Source organism: Carassius carassius, chromosome 42 (assembly GCF_963082965.1).
Source record: "Carassius carassius chromosome 42, fCarCar2.1, whole genome shotgun sequence".
NCBI lineage: Eukaryota > Metazoa > Chordata > Actinopteri > Cypriniformes > Cyprinidae > Carassius > Carassius carassius.
This window is the reverse complement of record NC_081796.1, coordinates 6,701,125-6,728,149: the sequence shown is the minus strand read 5'-3', so window position 1 is coordinate 6,728,149 and position 27,025 is coordinate 6,701,125. Positions and strand designations below refer to the sequence as shown.

At 36.2% G+C, this 27,025-nt stretch overlaps 1 protein-coding gene across 3 annotated transcripts in view; it reads left to right on the top strand.

Annotated features, from left to right (window-relative positions):
• The window catches only part of LOC132124125 (rho GTPase-activating protein 21-like), a 126,670-nt gene that overhangs the window by 53,205 nt on the left and 46,440 nt on the right, over positions 1-27,025 (top strand). For 2 of the 3 annotated variants that reach the window (XM_059534961.1, XM_059534960.1), the window contains exons 1-2: positions 19,787-20,115; positions 24,504-24,689. In XM_059534961.1, the coding sequence (XP_059390944.1) occupies positions 19,834-20,115; positions 24,504-24,689 (468 nt within the window). In that variant the 5' untranslated portion in view covers positions 19,787-19,833. Of the gene's footprint in view, positions 1-19,786; positions 20,116-24,503; positions 24,690-27,025 lie in introns of those variants that run through there. The other variant, XM_059534962.1, reaches the window with a different exon arrangement.

Below are 27,025 nucleotides of genomic sequence, written 5' to 3'. Positions count from 1 at the left end.
CCCGAGCCACTTAGTTATCACTTTTGCCTTATGGCACGGTGCTCCATCGTGCTGGAAAATGCATTGTTCTTCACCAAACTGTTGTTGGATTGTTGGAAGAAGTTGCTGTTGGAGGGTGTTTTGGTACCATTCTTTATTCATGGCTGTGTTTTTGGGCAGAATTGTGAGTGAGCCCACTCCCTTGGATGAGAAGCAACCCCACACATGAATGGTGTCAGGATGCTTTAGACAGATGATGTTCCCGTGGTGCCCAAAGAACTAAATTTTACAAGATCAACCTGTGTCAGAGGTTGAGATCCTAAAGTAAGCTTAGCTGATTTAGGTCCCTACTGGGGGTTTACAGATTGATTGATTCAACTGGCTTGATTAAGTCTTGGTTATCTCCGGACTGCCAAGTGTCAGGCAAAGTGCAAGTTTGCCATACATAGATTATATATGACAGCAGAAGATGAATGAAATATTAATTAAATGTCAAAGCTTTCCCACAAGCAAAAACAGAAAATGAGAGAGAAAGCAGCTTTCTTGCAACATCTTGTGAAAACTGTAATTGAAGCCAGGTGAGTAATGCTCTTAGCCAGCGAGTAACCCCTTCTTTCAACATCTTTGGTCCTGCTCTCATTATAGACATCCTATGTATTCTAAACACCTCTCATTTGAATACCATACATTTGAATGTGCAAGCTGTCAAATGACAGCTTTCAGATATATACTGTACCACTCCATAGTCTGTATCTATAATCTGCAGAGTTGTGTAAGTATAGCTCACAGTGAATTATTTTCTGATCAAACACACATGAGCAATCTATTCAAGGTTTTCAGTTTCATGAAATCACAGGTAGGAGAGTTTGATCAGGGTTGGAGCTAAAGGGCAGTGGCCCTCCAAGTCTGGATTTGAGGAACTCTGCATTATACTATTTTTAAGCATTAGAGTTTAAAACATATCCATCTGTGTCAAACAGCAGATCATGTGAGCTCCACTCTCTGTAATCCTTTTGGCAGCATCTAGTCATTGCATATTTGCATACAATTCAACACTTCTCAACTTTCTTGCATTGCCAATAGTCTGACACATATCACATTCAACCCTCAACACAAATGAATGACTTCTGGAAATCTTCTTTGCAAATCACTGTCAGTGAATACCCTTTATAGTTTTATTGAGTAATGCAATCTAAACATTGTTTAATCAGTCTAAAAGTATTAGAATTAATATAAATATTAATATATTATAAAATAAATATATTATGCAATATTATACATATTTAATATTTAATCTGATGTTTAAGTGCAGTTTTTTTGTTGTTATCATTTTCGTCAACCGTTAAGGCATTATCAAGGATGCCTCATCATAAGTATAATACCTATTTCTGTTTAGTATTTCTGTCAATAATTTAAGGCTTATGTCTTCTCGCTGGCTCCACCTCTTTTTCCTCCCGAGTAACCTGACCTGACCTGACCTCAACCCTAGCCTCGTGGTATACTCCAGCCTTTTACTTTCCAGCATGGCTTCAGCTGAGCACAGACATGCAAAGCAACTGATTACAGCACTACAACACAGCAGACAATAAATCAAAGCAAATCCTACTTGGGATCTCTCTACTCAACTCTGGAGGAATGCCTCGGAGGAGACAGTTGGGCAGACAGCTCGTAAGACCAGCGTTAGGACAGATGGGCTTGTTTAGCGATGGGATTTCCCCTACAGCCTTCTCTGCTGTCCTTAGAGAACCCCCATATTTCAGACCGGTGATATCACCCTTCTGTGGTCTCAAAGATCACAGGAACCTTTATATCTTCAGACCAGACAAGGAGACAAGTGGAGAACACAGGCTTTGGACATATGCTTGATGATATATTTCATAATGTTTGAATGTGTCTGAGAAGTTTGAGCTTCAAATACCAAACAGATAATTTATTATATCATTATGAAAATGCCTATTTTGAGTGCAAGCACAAACATGCTGTTTTTGTGCATGTATCTGTAAATGCAAATGAGCTGCTGCGCCCTGCCCCATTTTCCAGAATAGGGATGTGCCTTTACAAATACTCTGCCAAAAACTAAAAATAACATCTGTTTGGTTTTGATTATCATGTATATTGCACTGAGATCATGTGTTTAAAGCCTTACACATCCGAAGCACGCACTAAGAAAGCGGCTGTAACACGGCATGCGAGTACCAAACTAAGTTCTCTTTCATGTCTTATTGCGCTTAAATTGTCAAATACACACCAGGTTATGTTAAAAAACTGTTACAAAAACACAGTCGGTTATGTCTGTGAAGGTAAACAGATGAGAAAGAAATCCCATGTTTATATTAGATTTGTGTATTAAGTGACAGCAGCGTAATATACAGTACCTATTCTGCTCTTGATCGAGTAACTTCTATAGCTTTAACAAAAAGACATTTCTTACGTGAATGCTGCTTTCAAATGCTCTAGCATGAAGATAAATATAGTGGATCGTGTGCGGGTCGCTCAGGGCAGGGTCTCTGCTAATACGGCAGTGTCAGTCAGCGGCCATGGGCGGAGCCTAAACAATGTGATGTCACATTGCTCAGAGAATCAAAACGGCATGGCTAATGAGACTGTTTTGGTTTAATGGTGGTTGTGTTCACGCACTGACAACACACATTTATGTCCAAACACCATGTAAAAGTGTTTGCATAATAGGTGCCCTTTAAAGGAATAGTTGGGAACCCAAAATGGAAATTTTGTCATTATTTTTTTTTTATTTTCTTTTTCTCTCACGGAAGACAAAATGAGATGTTAGTCATGGTTGATGATAGTCATGGCTCAGAGTTGTTGAGCTCCAAGAAAATAACTCTAAGATTAGTTTATACAAATTATGCACTTTAAGTCTTCTGAAACCATCAATATATTTGCGCAGTACACAGAGAGTGTGTACTTTGTATAATGACATGGGTATGACACAGGTATTACAAGGAGAGGGTGACTTATGAGGACATAACCCATGTCCCCATTTTCAAAACGCTTATAAATCATACAGAATGATTTTTTTTGAGAAAGTAAAAATGCACAAAGTTTCCTGTGAGGGTTAGGTTTAGGTGTAGGGTTGGTCAAGGGCGATAGAATATACAGTTTCTACAGTATAAAAACCATTACGCCTATGGAATGTCCCCGCTTTTCACAAAAACAAACGTGTGTCTGTGTGTGTGTGTGTGTGTGTGTTTCACAGAAAAAAAGTAAGTTTTACTACAACATGAGAGTTGTAAATGAAAAAATGTTTTTGGATTTTACCCCAAACTGTTTTTGTTAAGTCTTAAATAAATGAATAAATAGATATCATTGACACCCTTTGAAATAAAATATTCTAAAAGTTCTAAAATTAAAAAAAATTGAAATAAAATGTAAAAAAAAATAAAAAAAATAAAAATAGAACATAAAATGAATAAGATGACAAACCCCCCAAAAAAGTAAACTAACATTAAAAGTAAGTGTACATATTAGTATAAAATAATACTAAATAAATACCAAATAACTGACCCCACACCCCCGCCCCAATTTATTTTTCTTTCCTGTTTAAAACTCAACATCTAATTTATGATTTTAGTTTCAGCTTTAAGGGTGTGAACTGCTTCTGTCACACTAGTGGCTCCAGCATTATCATGCAATAAACTCCACCACAAATGCTCTTAAAGAACAACTCAACTAACCAAAGTCTTGTTTTCTCCAGTCTAATCCTTGCCGCTTTGGCTCTTTCGATATAAAGTCATCATACTGGAAACTCTTTGAATCCAAATAATCAGTGTCAACCGAGAGACCAACCAATGGTGAAAAAGACCAGAGCTTGCACTCATGCAGGAGGCTCACAGGAGTCATATGGATCTGAATCTTTCATGTGAAAGCTGGGTATTTTTAGGTTTATGCATCTCATTCAATGAATTTTGAATCCTGGATGTGAATATTTCACCAGTGCCATAAATAGACATGGCAAATGCAGCTGATAACATGCGTGACATGTCTCGGCTACGCTTGGGTTTGGAAAGTCAAATTGCAAATCAGTTTCTCATGGCAGGATCACATTGGATTTATGTTTCATAAATAGCCATGGAGGTTCTGTACTACTTTGTTTATTAGCTCTGTCACATTATCTGTCTGTCTCTGTTTCCTTTGAGTAAGTTACATTACTGTTTTAACTGTACCTTGTCATGCACTGTAGAATTAATGAAGTGAAACTTAGCTGATAGCTTTCAAAAGCAATTGTTGTGACTGGCTTTCAGTGTTCACTTCTGCAAGGCTGTGAGTGTTGTGGTCAATTTTAATTTTGAAGTGATCTATTATTTATTTATTTATTTATTTTTCATGCTTATCCTCCAGTTTTTCAGCACAAACATATAATTCACCAAAAAAAGAAAAAAAAAAAAAATTAAACCATGACATTAGCAGAACAAAAAATGGCTCATTCAAACAATGAATGAGGCTTGAACTGATGGTAAAACTAAGGACATTATTAACTGTCTTTACATTTATATTGAAAGATGAAGCTTGCGATTATGGAAAGGGGCATTACATTTCCAATGAGTGCTTGCTGTGTTTGGCCAATCACAATGCACTGGGTCAGTTGACCAATCAAAGCAGACTGTGCTTTGTCAGAAGGAGGGACTTTGTAAAAAAACAATGCGTTTGAGAGAGACGGGAGAGAGGACCTACAGTAATGTACAGTATCTGAAAAATAATGTGTTTTTTTAACATTAAAGCATGTCAACATATTATGTTACACCAAATACACAAAGTAATGATCTTTAAAAAAGCATATGACCCCTTTAAGTTTTGGCTTTAGTATAAGTTGACATTTTTCATGTAATACATATTAGATTGTTTTTTTTTTTTTTATTTTTTTTTATTCTTACAGAAATTATTTTAAATAGTTTACGTTTTAGATAACAATAATAGCACTGTTTGAAAAAAAAAAATATATATATATATATATATTTTCCACAGAAGAAAGAGTCAAACAGGTTTAGAAGAGCATGAAGACACCAGTTTCATTTTTGAACTATCCCTTCAAATTTTGGACCTTTCCTCACACAAAGCTGTCATATGACTTAATAATATATAATAATAACGTTGATAGTGCCTTTTGGTCTTTTTTTAGCTTTACAATCCTATTTCAGTCCCTGTTCAGATTAATTGTATGGAAAACAACAGCTTGAACATTCAGCAGAATATCTTTCTTGTATTCAATGAATAAAAAAAAAATAAGACAAGTTTGGCACAACTTTAGGGTGAGTACGTTTGACACTTAATTTAGGGATAACAGTATATTCATTTTTGAGTGTATGCTCAAATACATTTCAGGATTATTTTTTATTCGCCCTGCTGCTTTACAGCCCCTTTTGTGTCAGATTTTTTTTGTTCTCTCCAGTGCTGCACATTAAAGACTAAGGCTTCTTTCAGCCTCCTTGAATGCTTGAGTCATTAAACACACCAGACAGCTATACCTTCACATGTTTCTTATATTTCCAGATGTTTTTGTCTCTTGTCAGTTTATGCACGAATCAGGTGCTTGTATGTATGATGAATATGTCTGTTGAGTATCTAGTCCCAAGTGTGTGTAATTTGATTAGGATTAAATTTCAATTCTAATTTAGAAATTCCAAACCAAACGTGAAACTACTGCATTAATTTAAATCTATGTCACACATAAAAACATATACTTCTGTTAATAGACAATATTACTTGGTGGGAGAACTGTATTTACTATATGTTATAATATAACCGTTTTATTATATGGTTCATTAGGAATGCTACATATATAGACTGCAAGTATTGTTTTCTTCTTCTTCAGTGGTATTCAATTTACAGGCCATTCATTTTTCCTAGGTTTTTTTTTTTCAGATGTGGTTTAATACCCCAGGCAAAATATGTCTGAATGCAAATATGCATATTATCACCACACTCTTCCTTTGTCACGAACATATTTTGCCTTCTTTCTGCATGGGAGCAGCTGCTGTTAAACAAATGAAAGGGTGTGTGATTGAGAACAGCATTTGTCTGTAAGTGTCTGGGGACCAAAAAAAAAAGAAAAAAAACTAGACTAGCCTCTCTACATTTTTTGTATGGTATCTATTTGTTTGCTTTTTATTAAAGAAAAGGCCTCTAACACGCAACACTAGCTTGCTAGTATTTTTTTAAATGTTTTAAAAATCCTTGCTACATGTTCTGCATTAAGCTAACTGAGACTTGTTGTAGTGCTTGCATATGTAATTTAATTTTACACATGTATAGCCTATGGAACATCTTAAATTCCTCCCATCGCTCCTCCTCAATAGTAAAACTCAAATCTTCTTTCCATGTTTCCTTATTAGTCTTGTATCTCTGTCCACCTGGCCTATTAATATTTTGTTGAAATAGGACACTGCTTTACAGTTACAGCTATTTTTTTCTCTGTCATGCTTTCTTAATTGCTTTAAAATAAAAAAAAATGTTTTCTGACAGTCTCTAATTACCTAAAAAAGCGGGAACTAGGTAGCTGAAACTTTGATTGTAGCTTGTTGATTGTAGACCAAAAAATGTCCATTTAAGTAGAGTAAGCTGATGTGTCTTATTGCCTTCTGCTTCACCACTGAAAATTAAGTTGTTATTAACACAAGGGCTGGGTAAATATAGGACAGAACCCATCTCGGGTTAATTTTACCCAGCAAAATAGGTTATTTATTTAACCCAGCATAAGGGGTTGATTTAACCCAGATAAACAAATTTTACTATATTACTAGCTTATTTTTTACTTCATACATTAAATAATGTTTACAGATTAACTTAAATCCTCTAAACTTCTCTAAAATAATCCACACAACCACTGGTTTTCATGTTAACTTCCTTTATTTTCCTTTAATTATAATTTACAGAATTGTTTATATATTTTTGAATAGGCTATACTGTAAATATTGCCCATATTTAAAATCGTTTAACAAACAATAAAACTAAAAATTAAATGTTAAATAGAAGCAATTTACGTGTTATTAACCAGTCTCTGTTGTTCTGTTTCCACCGTAACTGCGCTGCGTTGCGTTGGTTCTCGAGCCCGAACTAGAGTCGTGTTCGGCGGGGAACTGCTCATGCCTGAGGCAGCTGTATTTTACCGATGGCGCTAAGACCTGCATTCTCCAGAAGAGAAGCAAATCCCCGCGATAACTCAACTGCTGGGTTAAGTCTGGCCCAGGATCTGAGTAATACAAAAACTACCCAAACATTTGATTGTTACATTTCACCCAGGAGCTGCAAAACAACCAAAACACTGGGTTGTTAAAGGTCACATTTTTCGTGCTTTTTTGAAGCTTTGATTGTGTTTACCGTGTGCAATATAACATGTGTTCATGTTTCGCGTGTAAAAAAACACAGTATTTTTCACACAATTCTGTATACCGCTGTTTTCACTGTCATAAAAACGGGCTGATGACTTCCTTGTTCTATGAAGTCCCTCCTTCAGAAACAAGTAACGAGTTCTGATTGTGCCAGCGGTTCCTGTGTTGTGATTCGACACCAGCTGAGCGAATGCGGCCCTCCTGGAAACGCGATTGGACTAGTTCTGAGAAGCAAGTGGGTAGGATTTGTTTTGAAAACCTGGCAATACTGATCCGAACGCACGTGCTGGAGATGTACTTATAATCACAGGAGCGTTATTACTGACGAGATGGACATTAAAAATCGCATTCGATTTTTCGACAAACACAAACGCAACTCTTCCTATTCTCCGTCTGAGCGCAACAAGACCACGCCCCCTTTTTTGTGTATTCCTGTGGGCGGAGGTTAGTCAAAAAACTGTTTTAGTGACGTAATTTCTGCAGGAACTAGAGAGATGTAGTCCAAACGGGTCATTTTTGTAGGCGAATTCTGTTAAATTAAATATCTAGCTTGTCATTGAACTTTGAGCTTTAGAATTTTACAGATATTATTTATACTCTACCAACAACATTACACACTAACTAAAGTTTAAAACATGGGATCACGAAGAACGGGACCTTTAAGTTTGACCCAGGAGCTGGGTAACACAAAAACTACCCAAACACTGAAAAGATAACCCAAAAAAAAAAAATTACTTATTTTTTTAAGGATTGACCTATCACAAAATAATTGTTATAAAAGCGTATTAATCTTCCCTGGAATGTTGCACAGTGCCTGCAGGGATGAATTGGAATAAAGGGCTTGTTCAGTTTTAAGACAATCAAGTTTCTCATAATCATCATCTTTTAGGTCAGCTTTCCACCAGGAACATATGTTCAGATGCGCAGCCCAATAGTATGCTAAAAAAAAAAAATGTAGCCCAGTAATAATCAATAAAAAGCATATTCTGAAGTCAAAAGAGAAAGGTGTCTTTTGACTTAAGCATATGCTTTTTATTGATTATTACTGTTTTGCAGTTCCATACAAATGGAAGAATAATCGTATATAATTGTTTAAAATATGATTGTGGTATATAGTTGTGGCCAAAAGTTTTGAGAATTACATAAATATTGGAAATTGGAAAAGTTGCCGCTTAAGTTTTTATAATAGCAATTTGCATATACTCCAGAATGTTATGAAGAGTGATCAGATGAATTGCATAGTCCTTCTTTGCCATGAAAACTAACTTAATCCCAAAAAAACCTTTCCACTGCATTTCATTGCTGTCATTAAAGGACCTGCTGAGATCATTTCAGTAATCGTCTTGTTAACTCAGGTGAGAATGTTGACGAGCACAAGGCTGGAGATCATTATGTCAGGCTGATTGGGTTAGAATTGCAGACTTGACATGTTAAAAGGAGGGTGATGCTTGAAATCATTGTTCTTCCATTGTTAACCATGGTGACCTGCAAAGAAACGCGTGCAGCCATCATTGCGTTGCATAAAAATGGCTTCACAGGCAAGGATATTGTGGCTACTAGATTGCACCTAAATCAACAATTTATAGGATCATCAAGACATTCAAGGAAAGAGGTTCAATTCTTGTAAAGAAGGCTTCAGGGCATCCAAAAAAGTCCAGCAAGCACCAGGATCGTCTCCTAAAGAGGATTCAGCTGCGGGATCGGAGTGCCACCAGTGCAGAGTAGGGTTGTGCCGATAGGCGATAGTATCGTGTATCGACGATCGTCAGAGATATCGACATAAGCAGATTTCTCAGTCGATAATCAAGACGATATTAGGCTCATTTTCTTATTAATGTATTAGATAATAATAACTATTATTTTTATTTTTATTAGGCTGCTTATTATAATTTGGCTATCAAACTGCCCAGTTATTTCACTTCAGCACCGCATTTCAAACACACACACACACACACAGCGCGCTCGAGCGCAGGAGGATTAGAGCCTGTAGTCACTGAAATTTTCCGCTTTGACTCGGATAACTCATAAATCCATGAAATTAAAGAGATAGAAAACGAGGAGTTGGTGTCCCACACATTTAATGGCTGCTACACTGCAACGCGCTCTTCTCAAACATGAGAGATTAACTCTTTCTTGGCGTCACAAATAAAGTAAAGACAAAATAATTAACAAGGCAGCAGAGCGAATTTATCATCCATAGTGGTTCTCACGTAGTCCTTCTCTTAAAGACTGATCACTTAACGTATAACACGCACTATGTGGTGATGACCACGATGATTAGGAGTACGTGAGAACCACCATGGATAATAAATTCAATCTGCCGCCTAGTTATTATTTTCATGCACTCCGCACTATAATATGATGCATGCAAAATACATAGTTTCGGCCGTTACAAAGTCTCCATCCACAAACAGATGTACATGGTCTGCAGATAAAAGGTATTTCATTGAACTTTAACAAGTAATCTGAACGGCCTTTATATGTGTAATATTTTAAACGAGCCCTCACTAACTGAGTTTAATGCCACAGTTATGTTAGAACCATAGGTTAGAACGCATCTCTTTCTTGTTTCTGTGGCGGTGCGTCAGACTCGTCATGAGGCGCGCGGTCCAGAGCGCTGTATGACTGATGCATCAGTTCAACTCAACTTACTCCAAATATATGAACTTACCTGTTTTAACCACTTTATATTTAACGTGTTCGTTTATGCCCAATAGTAGTGTTAAACTGCTGGACTCTAAATGAAATCTACTATTGATTTACACCGTTGACTGATTTTGCAGAACATTTAGACTGATAACTTCCGTGCGCAGATATGGACGCGCGATATGACAGTTGCGTCCGACTATGTATGAACTAGCTGTTTTAAATACAGTATTTTTATATTTAACGTTAGTTTATCAGTATGTTTGAAAGTATATTTTTTTAGATTATTGGTGATTCCATAGGCCTCTCTCGCGCACCTGCGCGGTTTAAAACACTCAATAGTTATGATTTGACAAGGACAAAGAGTCTCTCTCTAGCTCCACCCATCCACGATAATATCGTGTATCGTCGATCTCACAGGCTGACGATATGACGGTCTGAAAAATGACCATATCGCCCAACACTAGTGCAGAGCTTGCTCAGGAATGGCAGCAGGCAGGTGTGAGCGCATCTACACGCACAGTGAGGCGAAGACTTTTGGAAGATGGCCTGGTGTCAAGAAGGGCAGCAAAAAAGCCACTTCTCTCCAAAAAAAACCATCAGGGACAGATTGATCTTCTGCAGAAAGTATAGTAAATGGACTGCTGAGGACTGGGGCAAAGTCATATTCTCAGATGAAGCCCCTTTCCGATTGTTTGGGGCATCTGGAAAAAGGCTTGTCCGGAGAAGAAAAGGTGAGCACTACCATCAGTCCTGTGTCATGCCAACAGTAAAGCATCCTGACACCATTCATGTGTGGGGTTGCTTCTCATCCAAGGGAGTGGGCTCACTCACAATTCTGCCCAAAAACACAGCCATGAATAAAGAATGGTACCAAAACACCCTCCAACAGCAACTTCTTCCAACAATCCAACAACAGTTTAGTGAAGAACAATGCATTTTCCAGCACGATGGAGCACCATGCCATAAGGCAAAAGTGATAACTAAGTGGCTCGGGGACCAGAATGTTGAAATTTTGGGTCCATGGCCTGGAAACTCCCCAGATCTTAATCCCATTGAGAACTTGTGGTCAACCCTCAAGAGGAGGGTGGACAAACAAAAACCCACTAATTCTGACAAACTCCAAGAAGTGATTATGAAAGAATGGGTTGCTATCAGTCAGGATTTGGCCCAGAAGTTGATTGAGAGCATGCCCAGTCGAATTGCAGAGGTCTTGAAAAAGAAGGGTCAACACTGCAAATACTGACTCTTTGCATAAATGTCATGTAATTGTCGATAAAAGCCTTTGAAACGTATGAAGTGCTTGTAATTAAATTTCAGTACATCACAGAAACAACTCTAAAAGCAGAACAAGATCTAAAAGCAGTTTAGCAGCAAACTTTTTGAAAACTAATATTTATGTAATTCTCAAAACTTTTGGCCACAACTGTACATGAATGGATTGACTGAAATAAATGAAGGAATATCGGCAGACTCACCAACTTAATTTTGTTAACCTTTCCAATCATTGATATTGGCTATATCCTCCAGTAATCAATATAATTTTTTGCTGGTTAATTCTCTTTTGCTAGTTGAGTAGGTATTTTGGGTTTTTGGTTATTATAACCCTTTTTTTGTGAAGGAGTGTATGTGAAGGAGTTTTGTGCTCATTTAAACAGGGTGGATCTAAGGAACTCTTTACTGATATTGGAAGTAACAAGCATCAATTCACTGATATTTCCCTGAATCTTGTAGAAGTGAGTAAAGGTGGAATAGACTCACTAGGATTTTTTATAAATAACAGAATATCATCAGCATATAGTGAAATAAGTTGTGGAAGGCCTTCTTTAGCAACTGGTAATCAAATTAATTTTGCCAGTGGCCACGATCGCAAAAAGAAATGGGGACAGCGGGCAACCTTGTCTTGTCTTGAAGTGAGAAGGGGGCTGAGATGTTTTGATTAGTCACTACTGAGGCTTTCGGAGATTAGTTTATCATACTGATCCACTTTTTTTCTGACTGAAACCATTTTTTTCCAGAATTTACATTACAAGTATATTCCGATTCCACATCAGATTTGTGATCTGATATACAGTAAAAAATTGCACAAATGACACAAGTTAAAGAACATATGCCTGCCAGGCATTAAGTCTGTCTGGTCTTGGTGTATAATATCAAATATACTTCTTCAATGTATTGTAATTTTTATGTTTGCTTTTTTTTTTTTTTTTTGTGGGTAATAGACAGTATATCACTTCTAGGTTTAGGTATAAGGGGAATATTGGCATCATACACAGTATCAGTAAACATAGTATCAGGAATGGGAGAATAACCTTGCTGAATATTTCATAAAATTCTGTACTGAACCCTTCGGGTCCAAGCAGGGGCCTTATTATTAGGAAACTCTCTAATTGCATCCCCCACCTCTTTTATGGTTGGATCTACATCTAGAGTTTTTAAAGCCTCTTCGCTTAACTTAAATTTGAAGTTCGGTAAATGTAGTCCTTCTAAATAGGATTCAGATTTTTCTTGGTCTGTCTTGCCAGAGGTATAAACTTTAGCATAAAATTCTTTAAAACTTAAGTTTATTTATTTTCATTCTCCCTATTCATTCTTGATGTGATTACTATATATAGTTCTTAATTGTCTTGTTAAGAGTTTGTGTGGTTTATTGCCATATTTCATAGCACTTTTGTTTAACTTCGCATAATAACGTCAACACACTCCCAGCTGAAAGAAAAAATTATTCATCTTATAATGCAATATATATATATTTTTTTAGTAATGCTGCCTTGGAGTTACTTTTGTGTAGATTTTCCTACTTTTTTCAGTCATTTTTATTTCAGTCATTCTCGACATATCAACATTCCTTTCTATGGGCAATTATTTCCCCTCAGACTACAACTTTTAATGTTTGTCATAAATTCTTTATATCACCTTTATCATTGATTTATATATATATTTTTTTTTCTAGATCTTTGATCTTTGGCATTTCCTTGTCCTTTACATGTGCACTATTCAAACGCCACCTCAATTCTCTTTTTAAATTATCTAGTGTAAGATCACTTGATCAACATGATTAGATATTCACAGGGTCATATGACATTTATAAAAAATTACATTATTTTGTGTATCTGGTGTAATTAACTGTGTTTATGCTTTTTAAGGTTTGAAAAAAACACATTATTTACCATCGTTTTGAAAAGCGAGGTGTACGCTGATTGGCCAGCTATCCAGCTCAACAAATTATGTTGATGTTTTGTCTGTAGACTAAGATTGTAGCACATTGTTTTCTTTTCTTCATGTGAACAGGGAAAACCAGTATGACTAAACCTTTTCATTTCAGTCATGCTCAGCGCTAGGCTAACAGAGCATATCCAACACTGTCCTAAGCATCCCATTTGCCACATTCAGCAACACATTCAGCAACACAAACAGCTCAGAACAGCTTTTCTCATGACCAGAAATGCCAAAATATCCCTTGGGAATGACTTTCCCACAACTGCCTACCTCCCGGAAATAAGCAATACAGGTCACTATTGCATATAATGGCTTATCTGTTCAAGATATTTTAATTCCTGCATAGCTAACTGGAGTGTGCCAGTGGCACCAGGTCGGGAGGCAGGGTTTTTTGGGTAAACCTTGCATATTACTGAACTTCATATGGTCCCCCCGTATATAAGTGGTCTCGCTTTTGTTTTCTTCAGATGCAGTCTGCCCAGATTAAATGTACCCTCTGTATGAGTCTCAGGCCTCCTGAATAGAGCCTAATCTTTCCTCTGCCTCGCTCTGGTAAGAATGCCCAGGGTTCCTCAGGCTCTTTTGTGGTCATCTTGTGGCTCTAATCTCTTGCTGCCGATCCACTCCATCCCTTTTGCATAGCCCTGGTTCCTTTTGTCACACAAATCCACCTTAATAATCGGCCAATAAATCGTAGGCACAGGGATTTGAATAATAATAAAAAAAAATCAATGTTTTACAAAGATTTAGACTATAGAAACTATATAGAAAGCTTTTTATTTAAATACAAAAATTGTTGGTCACCTCAAAATCAAAATAAATAATACATACAATTTTTAGATTTGTTCTTATTGTGGGATATTGACTAAAATAATATTTTATGTCGTTGTTGTAAGATTCACTGGAATTTTTTTTCTATGTGGGATGAATCATAAGAAATGTTTTTTGTTGTTTTTGACTAAATTGTTATTATTATTATTATTATTTTGATTAAAATAAAAATACATTTTTGATTAATTCTATTTTATTCACTTTAAATCTCTCTATCTCTCTCTCACTATCTCTCTCTATCTCTCTATATATCAGTGTTGGGAAGGTTACTTTGGAAATGTAATAGGTTACAGATTACAAGTTACCCCACTTTAAAATGTAATAGTAGTGTAACTTTTTAAATTACTTTAATAAAGTAATATAACTAATTACTTTTGAGTACTTTTTGATTACTTTTTTAAATTTCTAATGAATGTTTATTTGCAACTGTTAATTATTTTCAAACATTTACACCATGCAGGTTTAACCTTAAAGTAGTGCTCAACACTGGCAGACTTTCACAATCCTTCATCACTTGAATTCAGATGAACACATTTGAACACATCCACCACAAAATCAGACTTTAGTACTTCCTTTTACTTTGAGACTGATCTGAAGTTTAAAGCAGATTTAAAATCATAAGAAATTGTTTACAGATACCGTTTTTGAAACCAAATCGTTGCATAACTATGAAACACTGCATCTAACAATGGTTTGGGGAAGAAATAGTTAATTTAAAAAAATAAAAGCATATACATCAACTCAAATACAGTTATCTATAAGCATGTGTCCTATTCTGTGTACTAAACTCCTGAAACATTGGTGTCTTTTTGAAACACTTGTGTCTCTTCGTATATTATATGATGATATAAATAAGTAAAATGGTCATGAAGTGACTCAGAGCAGTTATAGAGATTATGTTTGTGTTCATATACTCATATATTGAGGTCACCCTAAGGTCACAAAACGCTGGACTTTTGGTAGTTCCTAGGATAGCAAAGTCCACTAAAGGAGGTAGAGCTTTTTCACTTTTGGCTCCCAAACTCTGGAATAGCCTTCCTGATAATATGCTGACCCTCAGAGGACCCCAGATGATCCTAACCTTGAATCAACAAACAGAACTAACAATTATTGCTACATGTGTGACTGCATCATATGATAACTATTAATTAATAATATTGATAGTTCATCATCTAGCTGACTACGTCTTGTATTATTGTTATTATTATTTTTTTCTAAAATCCTGTCAAACGTGCACAAACTACTAGCCACTACTAAATATTGTAAATACATAATTTTCTGTAAAGTTGCTTTGTAACGATTTGTATTGTAAAAAGCACTATACAAATAAACTTGAATTGAATTGAATTGAATTAATACTGAAAAATTTTATTTGACTTTTACCATGTTTTGTAACTACAGTAACCAAGGTTTTTTTATTTTATTTTTATTTTGGCAAATTAATTACCACTTGTATTCATTTTTACTACAAATTCCATGGTTAAGCTATGCTTATTGCCATACCATAGGCTACATTAGTTTTCGTAAGGGTTGTGTTTTTGTCTGCACTAGCTCCCCCTAAACCTATGATAGAATATGATTATTTGTCTGCTAAATTACTACTGTACCCTTACAATAGAAAATACTGATATCTGATATCTGAATACTGAGATTTAATTATCAAATGGCGGATTCGGCAGTAATCGCTTAAGTACATTCGGCAGACAATTAAACAATAATAATGTTAAAATAGCTGGCCAAATCGTCTACCAGTCCACCAGGAAATTGTCCTGGTTCTCCGATGTCTAATCCGCGCCTGATTTCCACAGACAGAACGTGCAGGATTCATATGTTTTCATTTTGCGGCTTAATATTCACACACACTAGTCCATATCGCATTTTGATTCAAGTGTCCTGACCTACTTTTTGTTTATTCGTCCAAAATGTGGACCCCTTTGTAATCTTAAAAATTTTCATAAGTAACTGTAATTTAATTACATATTTTTTCTTAGTAGCTGTAACTGATTACAGTTACATTTATTTTGTAATTAAATTACATAACGCCTTTACCAGTAACTAGTTACTCCCCAACACTGCTATATATATATATATAGAGAGAGAGAGAGAGAGAGAGAGAGAGAAAGAGAGAGAGTATTTTATTTATGTATTTGATAGCAGGGTGAAATATGAAACAGATTTATTTATTTTTTGTTCCCACTTCTTCTCAAACGAGGTAAAGTGAAAGCCATGTGTTTGTGTTTTACTCTTGGTCAACAACTGAAAGTCCAAATCCACAAGCTGGCTCACATTTTTTTTTTCTTTAGAGTGACCTCTTTACCACTCATTTGGTTTTAGTTTACATAGCAATAAAAAATGAAATAAAAAAAACACAACTGCAAATAACAACGCCAATACTCTTTCCCTGCAATGGTTACAGCATGTTCTACTTGGCCCAGAGTCTGCTAATACATTTACCCACAATCCCCTGGCAAAGCTACTCTCAGCTGTGACATGAGGGTGTGAGGAGACTGAAGATCAGACAAAAAAATAATAAATAAATAAAAAAACTTAAAAACCAAGGCAACCCCAACTTAAAAATTGTACTGTGGTGGCATAAACTTTGATCCAAAGAAACTAAGAATGCACCCAAGCTATGTATTGTATCTGGAATGATGTTTAAAGAAAATGTGTTCCATGCTACCCCTGTCTCTCTCACAATGATACTTTTTTGTTTTGTGCCCACCGCTATGTTCAGCTGATCAGAAAAGCCATTACTATTGTCAAAAATGTAGTGATAGGTTTTTATTTCAGTTTGTATTGTGTATGTGTTCAGTAAATAGTAGAGAAAGTCTGCTACTGGTTTATTTATTTATTTTTCCTGCTACAAGTTTAGAAAGGTAGCGGGCAGACACTAGCTCAGAGGGATGTTTAAACTGCTGTTAATTTTTACAGGCAGCGATTCTGCGGTTAGAACACTCACCTGCTTAATGAAACGCTGCATTAATGAAACTGCTGTCTGAAGATAATTTAGTTCAGCTGCTCTGATGTAACCTCTACTTTTGAATTGCCTCGGTTTCGAGCTACTAGCATCTATTATAGGAGACATCAGTAGTTAACAGCGAAGACTTGTTTCTTCAAAAAGACTGGAATATAGTGCACAAGTCATGTGGAACGCCTTGTTTAGCTCCTTTTGGAGCTTTAAACTTCAGAAAAACTGTGATTTAATTTTATGTAAAAGAGCAGCGTGAGCATTCTGCTAAACATCTCCTGTTCAGTTTCACAGAAAAAAAGGGCATATGGATTTGAAAACGGCATATCAGTCAATAATGCTGGAAGGTCAACAGGTCTATTGAAGTGACACACCTGTGATGCCACAAGGCTTTAACACTCAGGATTTCAAAAGATGGGCAGTGTATTGTGGTTTCTTTGAAGTGGATGCTTGTGAGCCTTTGAAATAGTGTGTAAACGTGCTCTTATCCATGTAGTTGTTGAAATGCACCAACTATTGTTGACTCCCTGGTTTTGGTCAGCCTGGGTGGGTTTACAGCTAACATATTAGATGTGGTATATTTGATATTTAATCATTAAAAAACACCTTCATTTGTGTTTCACAGATGAACAGTAGCGATTAAGAATGACATAAGGATGAGTAAATGATGACAGAATATGTATTTTTTGGGGTAAAATATCTGTTTAATTGAACTAGCCACAATCTCCTATACAAGCCTGCGACTTGAAGGCTTCAAATTAAATCTATTTGGTTACATATTCACAGAAGTGGCTATCTGTTGCTGATGGAATGGAAATACACAGATGCCCAAAGAAGCTTTAATTGTGTTGACATTAACATAATCTTGTTTCTTTTTCAAATAAATTCTTTAGGAGATTGATATTTGATATTGATATTTTGATATTTTGAAAAATTGATATTTATTGATATTTTTCATGTACGGAACCTTGTCCAATATTATAAGGGACATCACAGCAAAGCAAGATTCTAAGACGTTGTGATGACCTCTTTTTACTATGGCAGCAGCTTGTTTTCCCCCCTCTTTTTCTATGAAATAACCTCCATGAAATCACAGTGTATAGCTTGAACCAGCTGGAATATATTTTTATTTATGTGGACTTCTTATGATGTGTCATAAATGACATTAACTTTCAGCACTCATCCAAACATATTTTAATCCTTAACGTCATCCACATTAAAATAGATTTTGAACTATGACCACTTTCTTTTTAGAAACAGATGTAGTTGAACTGGAATGCTTTTTGTGTGGAGTGAAACCCATTGGGATGAACACCAACCAATACCACAGCATGCTTTGTTTTTTTTGGGCTGGTATATATAGTTGGGATCACACAGTGCCCTCTTTGAGTTCCCTCTCACCCTGCTCCTCACAAACAAGGATGCCTCAGATGGCTGGATGAGTTATTTTTGTAATATGTTTTCCATATGCAATAGTGTGAGTGAGTGCTTGTCGAAAGGAATGTGTGTGGTAATGAGATGCCATGCCAGTGTAGAGGAATGAAGACGAGCATGCCATCATTGGTTTCCTGTTTTCACATTTCTGAAGGCTCTCTTTGTGTTATGCACAAAATTGCCCAGAACATGATTATGGGATATGGAAAGTGTTTTTGCATGATTTATGCAATGAATTAATGATTCTCAGAGGAAGTGCAGCTTAATATAGATGTGTTTTGTTTGCTCTGTATGTGATTTTGATACAAAGTTTTGATACTGGGATGCTGATCTATCATTGCACTTTTTTAGTGCTATCGAGTCTGCTCTGTGGGGAGCAGGTCTGAAAAAAATGCAACTCTGAGTGTCTGCTGAAGGTCACGTGAGCAATTCTCATGGCACTGAGTGCTCATATTTCATAACACCCCAGGGCAAGATGAACACAGAGACACTTACTACTGTATTAAACATGACCCTGTGGATTGTAGAAAAGAAAGCTCAATCAATCCATCAATCAGTCAATCAATCAATCAGTCTTAACCAACTGTTATTTAAGGAAGAGCCAACGCAGCTAGTATGCAGCCATTATGCAAAAGTGTAACATGGTGATGTAACTAAGTCACAGCGTTAACTTTGAGCTTTGTATCTTTGAGGTACCATGTACGTTTTTCATAAGCACTTTTCACTTTCTATCTCAGTGGTTCTCAACCCTGGTCCTTGAGAACCCTCAACTTTTATAATTCCACTGTGGATGCCATCTTCTGGTGAGAAGTGTTTTACTCACCCGTGCAACAATTGTCTTTACAATACTATGTTCTGGGTGATTTTTAGTGCTTTGTTATGTGGTCGCTAGGGTGTTCTGTGTGGGCGCCAGATGTTTATTTACTAGCCCAAGCAAAAAGAGCCTACCACCAAGTCTGTTCTGGCCTCGTAAATAATAAGTCACAATATTATCATTAATATTCTGTTGTACAAATAATGCTGGATGAATTACCAAATTCTTAGGGTTAGTTACATTTGAGACAGTACAGTAGCAGTACAGTAGCTGCATTTAAGCAATGAAGAACAAAACAAATAAGAAACGTGGTAAGTAAGAAGAGAAAGGTATCTTGTCCAGCGCAGACTGATGTATGCGGCTTGCGGTGTCGCTGGTTTGTGCTCTGACGGTCTCTTTCCCTGCCTCACTCTCTCCCTGACGTGCTCTGTGTCTCAATGGAAACCTCATGCATGTGCTCTCTAACTTCCTACTCTGAAGGTAGCGCAAGGGAGAGCATGAGAGAGAGAGAGGGAGGGAACACAAAGAGCGAGAAAGAATCACATCATCAGAAGATCAGCAGAGGAAAGCAATCATAGCTGGGACCAGCAGGCTTTGCCATGCTAACTCAGAGGAATGGGGTGTGTACCGACGGAGTTCTTCCTGGAAAGGATGGCTCAGACCAGATGGATGTAGTGGGGTGTACTTGCACGATAGGAGACTGTCCCTGGGATTGTCTGACAGGAGTGGATGGTTGTTTAACGGACACTTCCTGCCTTTGGTTCCAGCTCCTGGCCAGGACATACTGGGGGGATGTGGAACTGGGGCTTTGTGAAGCCCGGAAGGGTGTCTCTTGGCGAAGATTGAAGAAGACATCTCAGAGAAACTACATATGGTCTTGGGTAAGGATCTCTGGATCTGCTGTAGGTTAAGAGTAGCAGAACTAAACATGAGAAGATGGGTCTGGTGCTACAGTGGGATGGAGGGTTTTCACATTGGCAGAGGCTCCCAGTGGCGTATTATGTTACGTGAGGCTGAGGGGTGCGAGGAGATGGCTCTCAGTAATGCTTTGTGCGTCACTGACATCCAGGGTGGCTGGTTTTGTTTTCTACATTGAGCCAACGTGTTACATATTTTTTACAATGTTTGTTTATGTACCTTGGATTCACGTTTCAGTTATTGTTCCTATGTAAGCAGCCGTCCCAACTGGGTAAATTGTTCACATTTTACCTAAACCCAGTGGATAATTGTTTCACTTTGAGAACAGAGTTGAGGCTGAGTTGTTTTTTTATGTTTGGAAAAGTGTGTGTGTTTGGAAAAGCAAGATATTTCTGTGTTCACAGGGAGCTCCACTGTGGCTAAAGAGTGACTCACGCTTGCCATAACTACTGGATGCAAATGCATATTTGTAAATTTTGTCATGACAACACTTTGCAAGAAAATGTTTGCTTAGAGGTTGCTCTATCACACCTTAGGAGACTTATATGATGTGGATTTTAATTCTTTAACCTTGATTATCCTTACGTTCATTAAGAAAAATAAAATATAGACAGTTGAGACAGTTGTTGACGGATGGGAAATAGAACTATAGAATTAATGTGGATAGTATACCTTGAATCATATATTATTTTGAAGAAATTGATGAAGAATGTTTGAATAAATTTTATGATAAGATTTGGTTATCTGAGTTTGAGATCTCTAATGAATGTCATATTCCTTGTCATAGTGCCCCTATTATGGATTGCAAACTTTCCTGCTCCAGTTGTATTTGCGATTGACTTCTGGTTCATCAGCAACTCTGGATGCTTCTTCGTTGGACTTGGGCTCGAATTGATAAAGTAAAATCGAAGCCATGTTGTCTGTTCATACACTGTATAAAATCTTCAACACTTTATAAGCCTTAATCCAGTAATGGTGATGGGTGTTCCGTCTCCGACATGCGCTGCACAGAGTAGACTAATCACAACAGACTGGGTCATCCAGTCACCAATCGCTGCAGATTACCATCACGCAAAGGAGTGGTTTGGAAAAATTAATTGTAGAGCGAATCGCAAATAAGGTAAAAATAAACGCATATTATAAGACAATGAAATAGTTTTTTTGATCTTGCATGCATGGCAACCTATTGTTGGGGACTCCCAAAACCAAAATATAACCTTTTATAATCCATTATAGGGGCACTTTAAGAGAAATGTTAAGAAACATTTGACTTCTGAAACAGAACGTGTCAACTTCACTGGTATTACAGTAACTGTCCCAAAGTAACTGGAACGTTTAAAAAGAAAAAATACACGTGCTCGTGAAATCAGAGCATGTGATTGGTTCTTAAATGTAACCAATGACCAATGGGTTTGTGTGTATTCATATTCTTTGATGGACTGGATGGTTTGTATAATGCTGTTTCTGGTGAGAAGGAGTCTCACACAGGACAGCCATTCACTTCTCATGCATTTTCCGCCATTCAGATGAGAACTTTTTACAGATGTATAATTTAAAAGGTTAAATTTAGCATGTGACCGGTTAATGGTTGGGAAATTAAAAATAAAGGGCAGAGGAATGTTGTGATTTTATAATGGGTGTTTTTGGAAAACCATGTGTATGAATCAACATAGCATTCCCAGGTGGACCAGAGCACAGAGAATAAAGAGAATCCTTCACAAAGTGGAAGAATTATATGGAATGATGCTAGAAAGTTCTGAAATTGAGCTCCAGAATATGATGTGTGAAGGAATAGAATATCTGAAAATGTCCTACTGTTTGTCAGTTAGTCAAATTATTGAACAAGGAGGATTTTTTAAATATAAAGAAATCTCTATGCACAAGATGCATATTGCTTACTACACTATATGCTACCAAGCTAGTTTGCCATTCCAAACTTCTCTGTTAATTTCTTTGTTTGTGTCCAACACTGGATGCAAGTGATTTAAATCACCCAGTGATGTCATTTCAGACTCTATTATGTAAAAGCCCAGCCCAGACTCTAGAGACATCAACAGCTGTTTGTACCTGAGCCCAGCCACAAGCTAAAATACATTAATTCCTTTATAATACATCCATCTCCTACAGGGCTAGACCGCAGTCTGGTCTGTTTAGCAGCCAGAATGACCCAGAGTCAGTGTGATGTTGTCAGAGCCCACCACAAACACACATCCTGTGGTGGAATGGGATTCAGCTGCCATTATTTCATAATGTAAATGACACACGTTTCCTCCGAGAATATAATGACGCTATAATGTGACATAACAAGATGAACATTAGTGATATGCGTGTCGAAAAACACAGACTGTGTTGTAATATCCATGGCATGTACAGATATGTTGGTTATTGATCATATGAAAGAAATGTCTCAATTGAGTCAAAGCATTTTCTGTGTGACAGTCATTGTCATAGCAGATATTTGAGAAGTATAAAATCATGTGAGTGATGCTTTATAAACAATCACAGGATACTGTGTTTCAATACCTCCTGCCCGAGAAACCCGCTGTTTTCAGATACCATATGAATGACATGAAAACATGGCAGAAGAGTTCTGTTACATAACCTAGTGGGCTGACAGTAAAAGCAACATTTTTACTGCACATCAGCATGCCTAACGTAAAACACATGGGACTTGCTGTTAATTTTTACTGAGTCAGGTGTTTGCATATTGCTAAGCTAATGATGTGGTACACTAATAAGCATAAAAATATATAGTGGACACAAATAGTGGATAATAAAATGCATTTAAATGTTTTTATCAGTACTTTTATGATGTAAATACCAGGACCAGTTAAAACCAGCTCTGTGTGGTGATGATAGTGGCACAAAAAGTTATTTAATGAACTTTGATTAACTTCTTCAATGGTAGCTTGTGTCCTGTTTCTCATGGTTTGCTCTTGAGTAACAGTTTATCTGCATATCCTGATCATAATACAGTTAAATGCCTGCGAAAATCATTTAGAACACCAAGAGACGATGTGAGTGCTGATGTACCAGGTTAAAAAGGCAAATGTTTTGCTGCTGCATTGGAACAGGGAGTGCTTTGTGCAATGTTGAGCTTCTTTCAGTTCTTTTTCTCTCTTAATGACTACCATGTCAGTATTAGGTCAAACAGACCCTCTGGAGATCATCTTCTTTAAATTCTTTTGAGCCTTTCTTGAATTGACAACATTATTGTACTGTATGTGGCAAAATAAAGTGTAGAACCATTTGTAAATTGTGAAAAGAGAAGTGCTAGAAGAACTGTGACCGTAAAGTTGGTACTCAGTCCTCCAGGCTAAAATGTCACTATTATTATATTTTGTGCTAGATGAACAAAATAAAACAATACTGGAACAGTTAACTATTAAATGAAGCTACATAAACTTTTTTAATTTTATTTTTAATTTTTGTGTTATCAACTGCTTGACTTAATATTTTTTCTAATATTATTTTTCAACTTACTGCTTAATATTTGTAATGTTTTTTTTTCCTCTCTTTTTTTTGGAACCCATGATACTACCATTCAAAAGTTTGGGGAAAGTAGGATGAAAAAAAAACTAAAAATCAACAGATTAAAGATTAATTTTCAGATAAAATTTTATTATATATAAACAAATTGTAATATAAAAGTTTTTTTATATTAACTTTAATATAATTATGTTACTACTCCATTATTTTGTTTGTTGTGACTGTGATTTATTCAAAAATACATTAAATAATGAAGACAAAAAAAATAGTTTATTTAGCAAGTGGCATGTGTAGCATGTGGTCCTTGCTGATCAAAACTGTTCAAACTAAACTGATCAAAATGACAGTAAAGAAATGTAATATATTACAAAAGAAATAAATTCAGTGTTTTCAAAATTTCTGTTGATCAAATAAAAATATCACTGTTACAATAAACATATTAAACAGTAAAACCTGTATTAATATACACCTGTATTAAAGTGCATATACTTTTAATGGTAGTGGTTTAAAAAGAATGGGGAAAAATACATAAAAACACTTTTTTTTCTGTTACATATAGTCACTTTTTGTTTAGTAGAATTATATATATATATATATATATATATATAATTTTTTTTTTTTTAACTTAAATATATCTACACGACCTGCTGTAATCTCACTCAAACAGGTTGTAAAGCTGGGTTGTTTAATATCTGAATAATGGTAACTGTATTGACTGTAGAGCTATAAGATGAATATAGGGCCTTTGAGCCAAAACTTCACCTCAGTTTCATCTAAGTGAATTTCCTCTGTAATAAGTGTAATGTCAATTTGGATAAAAGTGTCTTCATAACTATATAACAGTGATTGTTCTCTTTTTCAGGCAAAACAGAAGGATGGCTGTGAGCGCAGTGAGGCATCGGCTCTGTCTCCAGCTGCTGAAGAGGAGCCCTTCTCATGGCCAGGGCCTAAAACATTGCACCTACGCCGTACCTCTAATGGCTTTGGCTTCACGCTCCGTCACTTCATCGTGTACCCACCTGAGTCAGCCGTGCAGTCCTCTCTCAAGGTCAGCGCACAGCAAACATTCACAGAAGTGCGGTCCAGATCAATGGATCAAGTGGTTTTGTCATTTCACTTCCTCTAGTAGTGTAGAGTGAACTGTAAGTAGTGATGCACTGAAATTATGTTTTTACTTAAACTTAAAAGTTTTCATTTAGTTGAAAAACAAAATCCTAAATAAAGTGCATTTAATAATTAGTTAATTAATCAAAAATATTTAATAATGAGCACTCAAATAAAACTGAATTGCAAATTTAAACATTTAAATCGCACATTTTTATATCTGTGTTTTAAGGATATAATGTTTCTACTACAATTCATAGGTTGAAAAATAAACATTTAAACTGACTGTAATGAAGGTTTGTTTTCATGACCGATTTAAATTGCATTAAATAATGACATCACAGTCATATTAATAGGGCTGTGCAAATAATTTTAATGCGCATCGTGTCAGTAGAGCCGGTTTTGTGATTAGTTCTAAATCTCCAGCACGTGCTTCCAGGTGGAGCATTATTTACTACACAGAGCCGTAGTTCTATGACAAGCTATGCAAAATCGCGTTCATAATCGCATATGATATAATCGCATAGTGCAATGTCTGATGCAATACTGTTGCTGACTGCTGCATGGTTATAATTTTAGCTCTAATAGTATCAATCTTGGAAGGAAAGAATTTCATAAAGTCTTTACTCCAATGCTGTTGGGGAATGTATGTGTAGAATGCCTGTCGGTGCTTTATTTTTTAAATAATATAGCCACTCTATTTAATAAATACCTGGGGTTATGTTTGTTTTCTTTTAAATGTGATGAAAAGCAAGGAGATTCAGCAGTTTTTAAGGTTTTTCTTAATATAGAAAGTACTTTCCCTCCATGTAATACGGAATACCTGTAGTTTTCTTTTCTTCCAGCTGCGCTCTACTTTCCAGGCTACTTTCTAGGCTGCGAGTGTGTTTGTTATACACAATGTTGGACTGTTTTCCTTAATCTTCTTTAACCTGTTAGCCAGCCCCCCCATGCGGGCGTCCTCAACACCCCTCACCTCGCACGTGTCAGTGCTTATGAATAGATTAAATGAAACGGGACAAATTTAATCTTAACAAACTATATATCATTATAAAGATCTAAGCCTCAAGCATCGATGACAGATCGCTGTTTTTCAATGGAAAGCTTATAAAGACTGTATTTGCTACATTTGTGTAAGCAGGACACATAAAAACATGAACAATGGAAAGGCTGTACATACCAGATCCGTTGTAATAACGAGTCATAAACACATCCACAGCTGTAAATCCCAGTTTGGTTAGGAAGGTCCACTGAACGACATCTCATGGAGCACGTTTGGTCCAACGAAGCAATAACGTTGTAATATGGATCATAATTCCTTTGTTTACGTTTCAGTTTTTCAGCGACAGAACTGTTTGTGTCGATTATGGAATAACTCACGCTCAGAAACTACGTCTTGGTAGTAAAAAAACATCATGGTTTTGCAGCGTACTGTGTGAGAATGAGACAATCCACCGGAAAAGAGAATGAATGAAAGATAGGCGAAAGATAGTATATTTGAATTTTGGCGCTCTCTCGTGATGGCTCGTGACGCGCTCTGACGCACCTGTCAGCTGATGGAGGCGGAACTTATAGCGATTGCCTTTTTCTTTGTTTGTTTTATTTTTCAACAGTTTTTATATATGTGAGAGTGTGTTTTATGTTGAATGTGAATGTATCTGCATGATTACCATCTGTTTGAGTGCAAATCAGCTCAAATCAGCTCGCTATTACTGTATGATCACGGCTAAGTGAATGTGTCTATATGAATAGAGAGAGTGGATTATTTACTTTATGGCGCATTTGTGTTATTACCATCTGTATAAGTGGCCATCAGCACATCAGCACTTATTTGCATCATAATTCATTGTAAATGCTGCATTTCTAGCAATCTCAGGATTTTCTGTAATTGGCATAAAAAGTTAAATCTTTTTTTATTTTTCTTATGATTCTTATTTTTCTTACTCAAATTATTCTTATATTATTTTTCTAGTTCTCAAATAAATCACTTTTATGATGTCTAAGTTTCTGTCTAGTGTTTTATAATTGAAAAAAAAAAACTATGCAGTGGTATGTTTACTGACTAAATAGTTTGTAAAAGCCTTCAATACAGTTGGTAAATATTTTTTTATATATTTGGGGGGGGGGGGGTGTAGACATAGTCTCATAAAAATATTTGCAGGAGTCTCATTTTTCATGATATCTTATTCAGATTTGAAATAGAAACTCATGAGACATGTGGCTTTCAACCAATTCTGTGTTCTAGAATTTTTTAGAACCATATTTGTAGCAAGGAGTTGA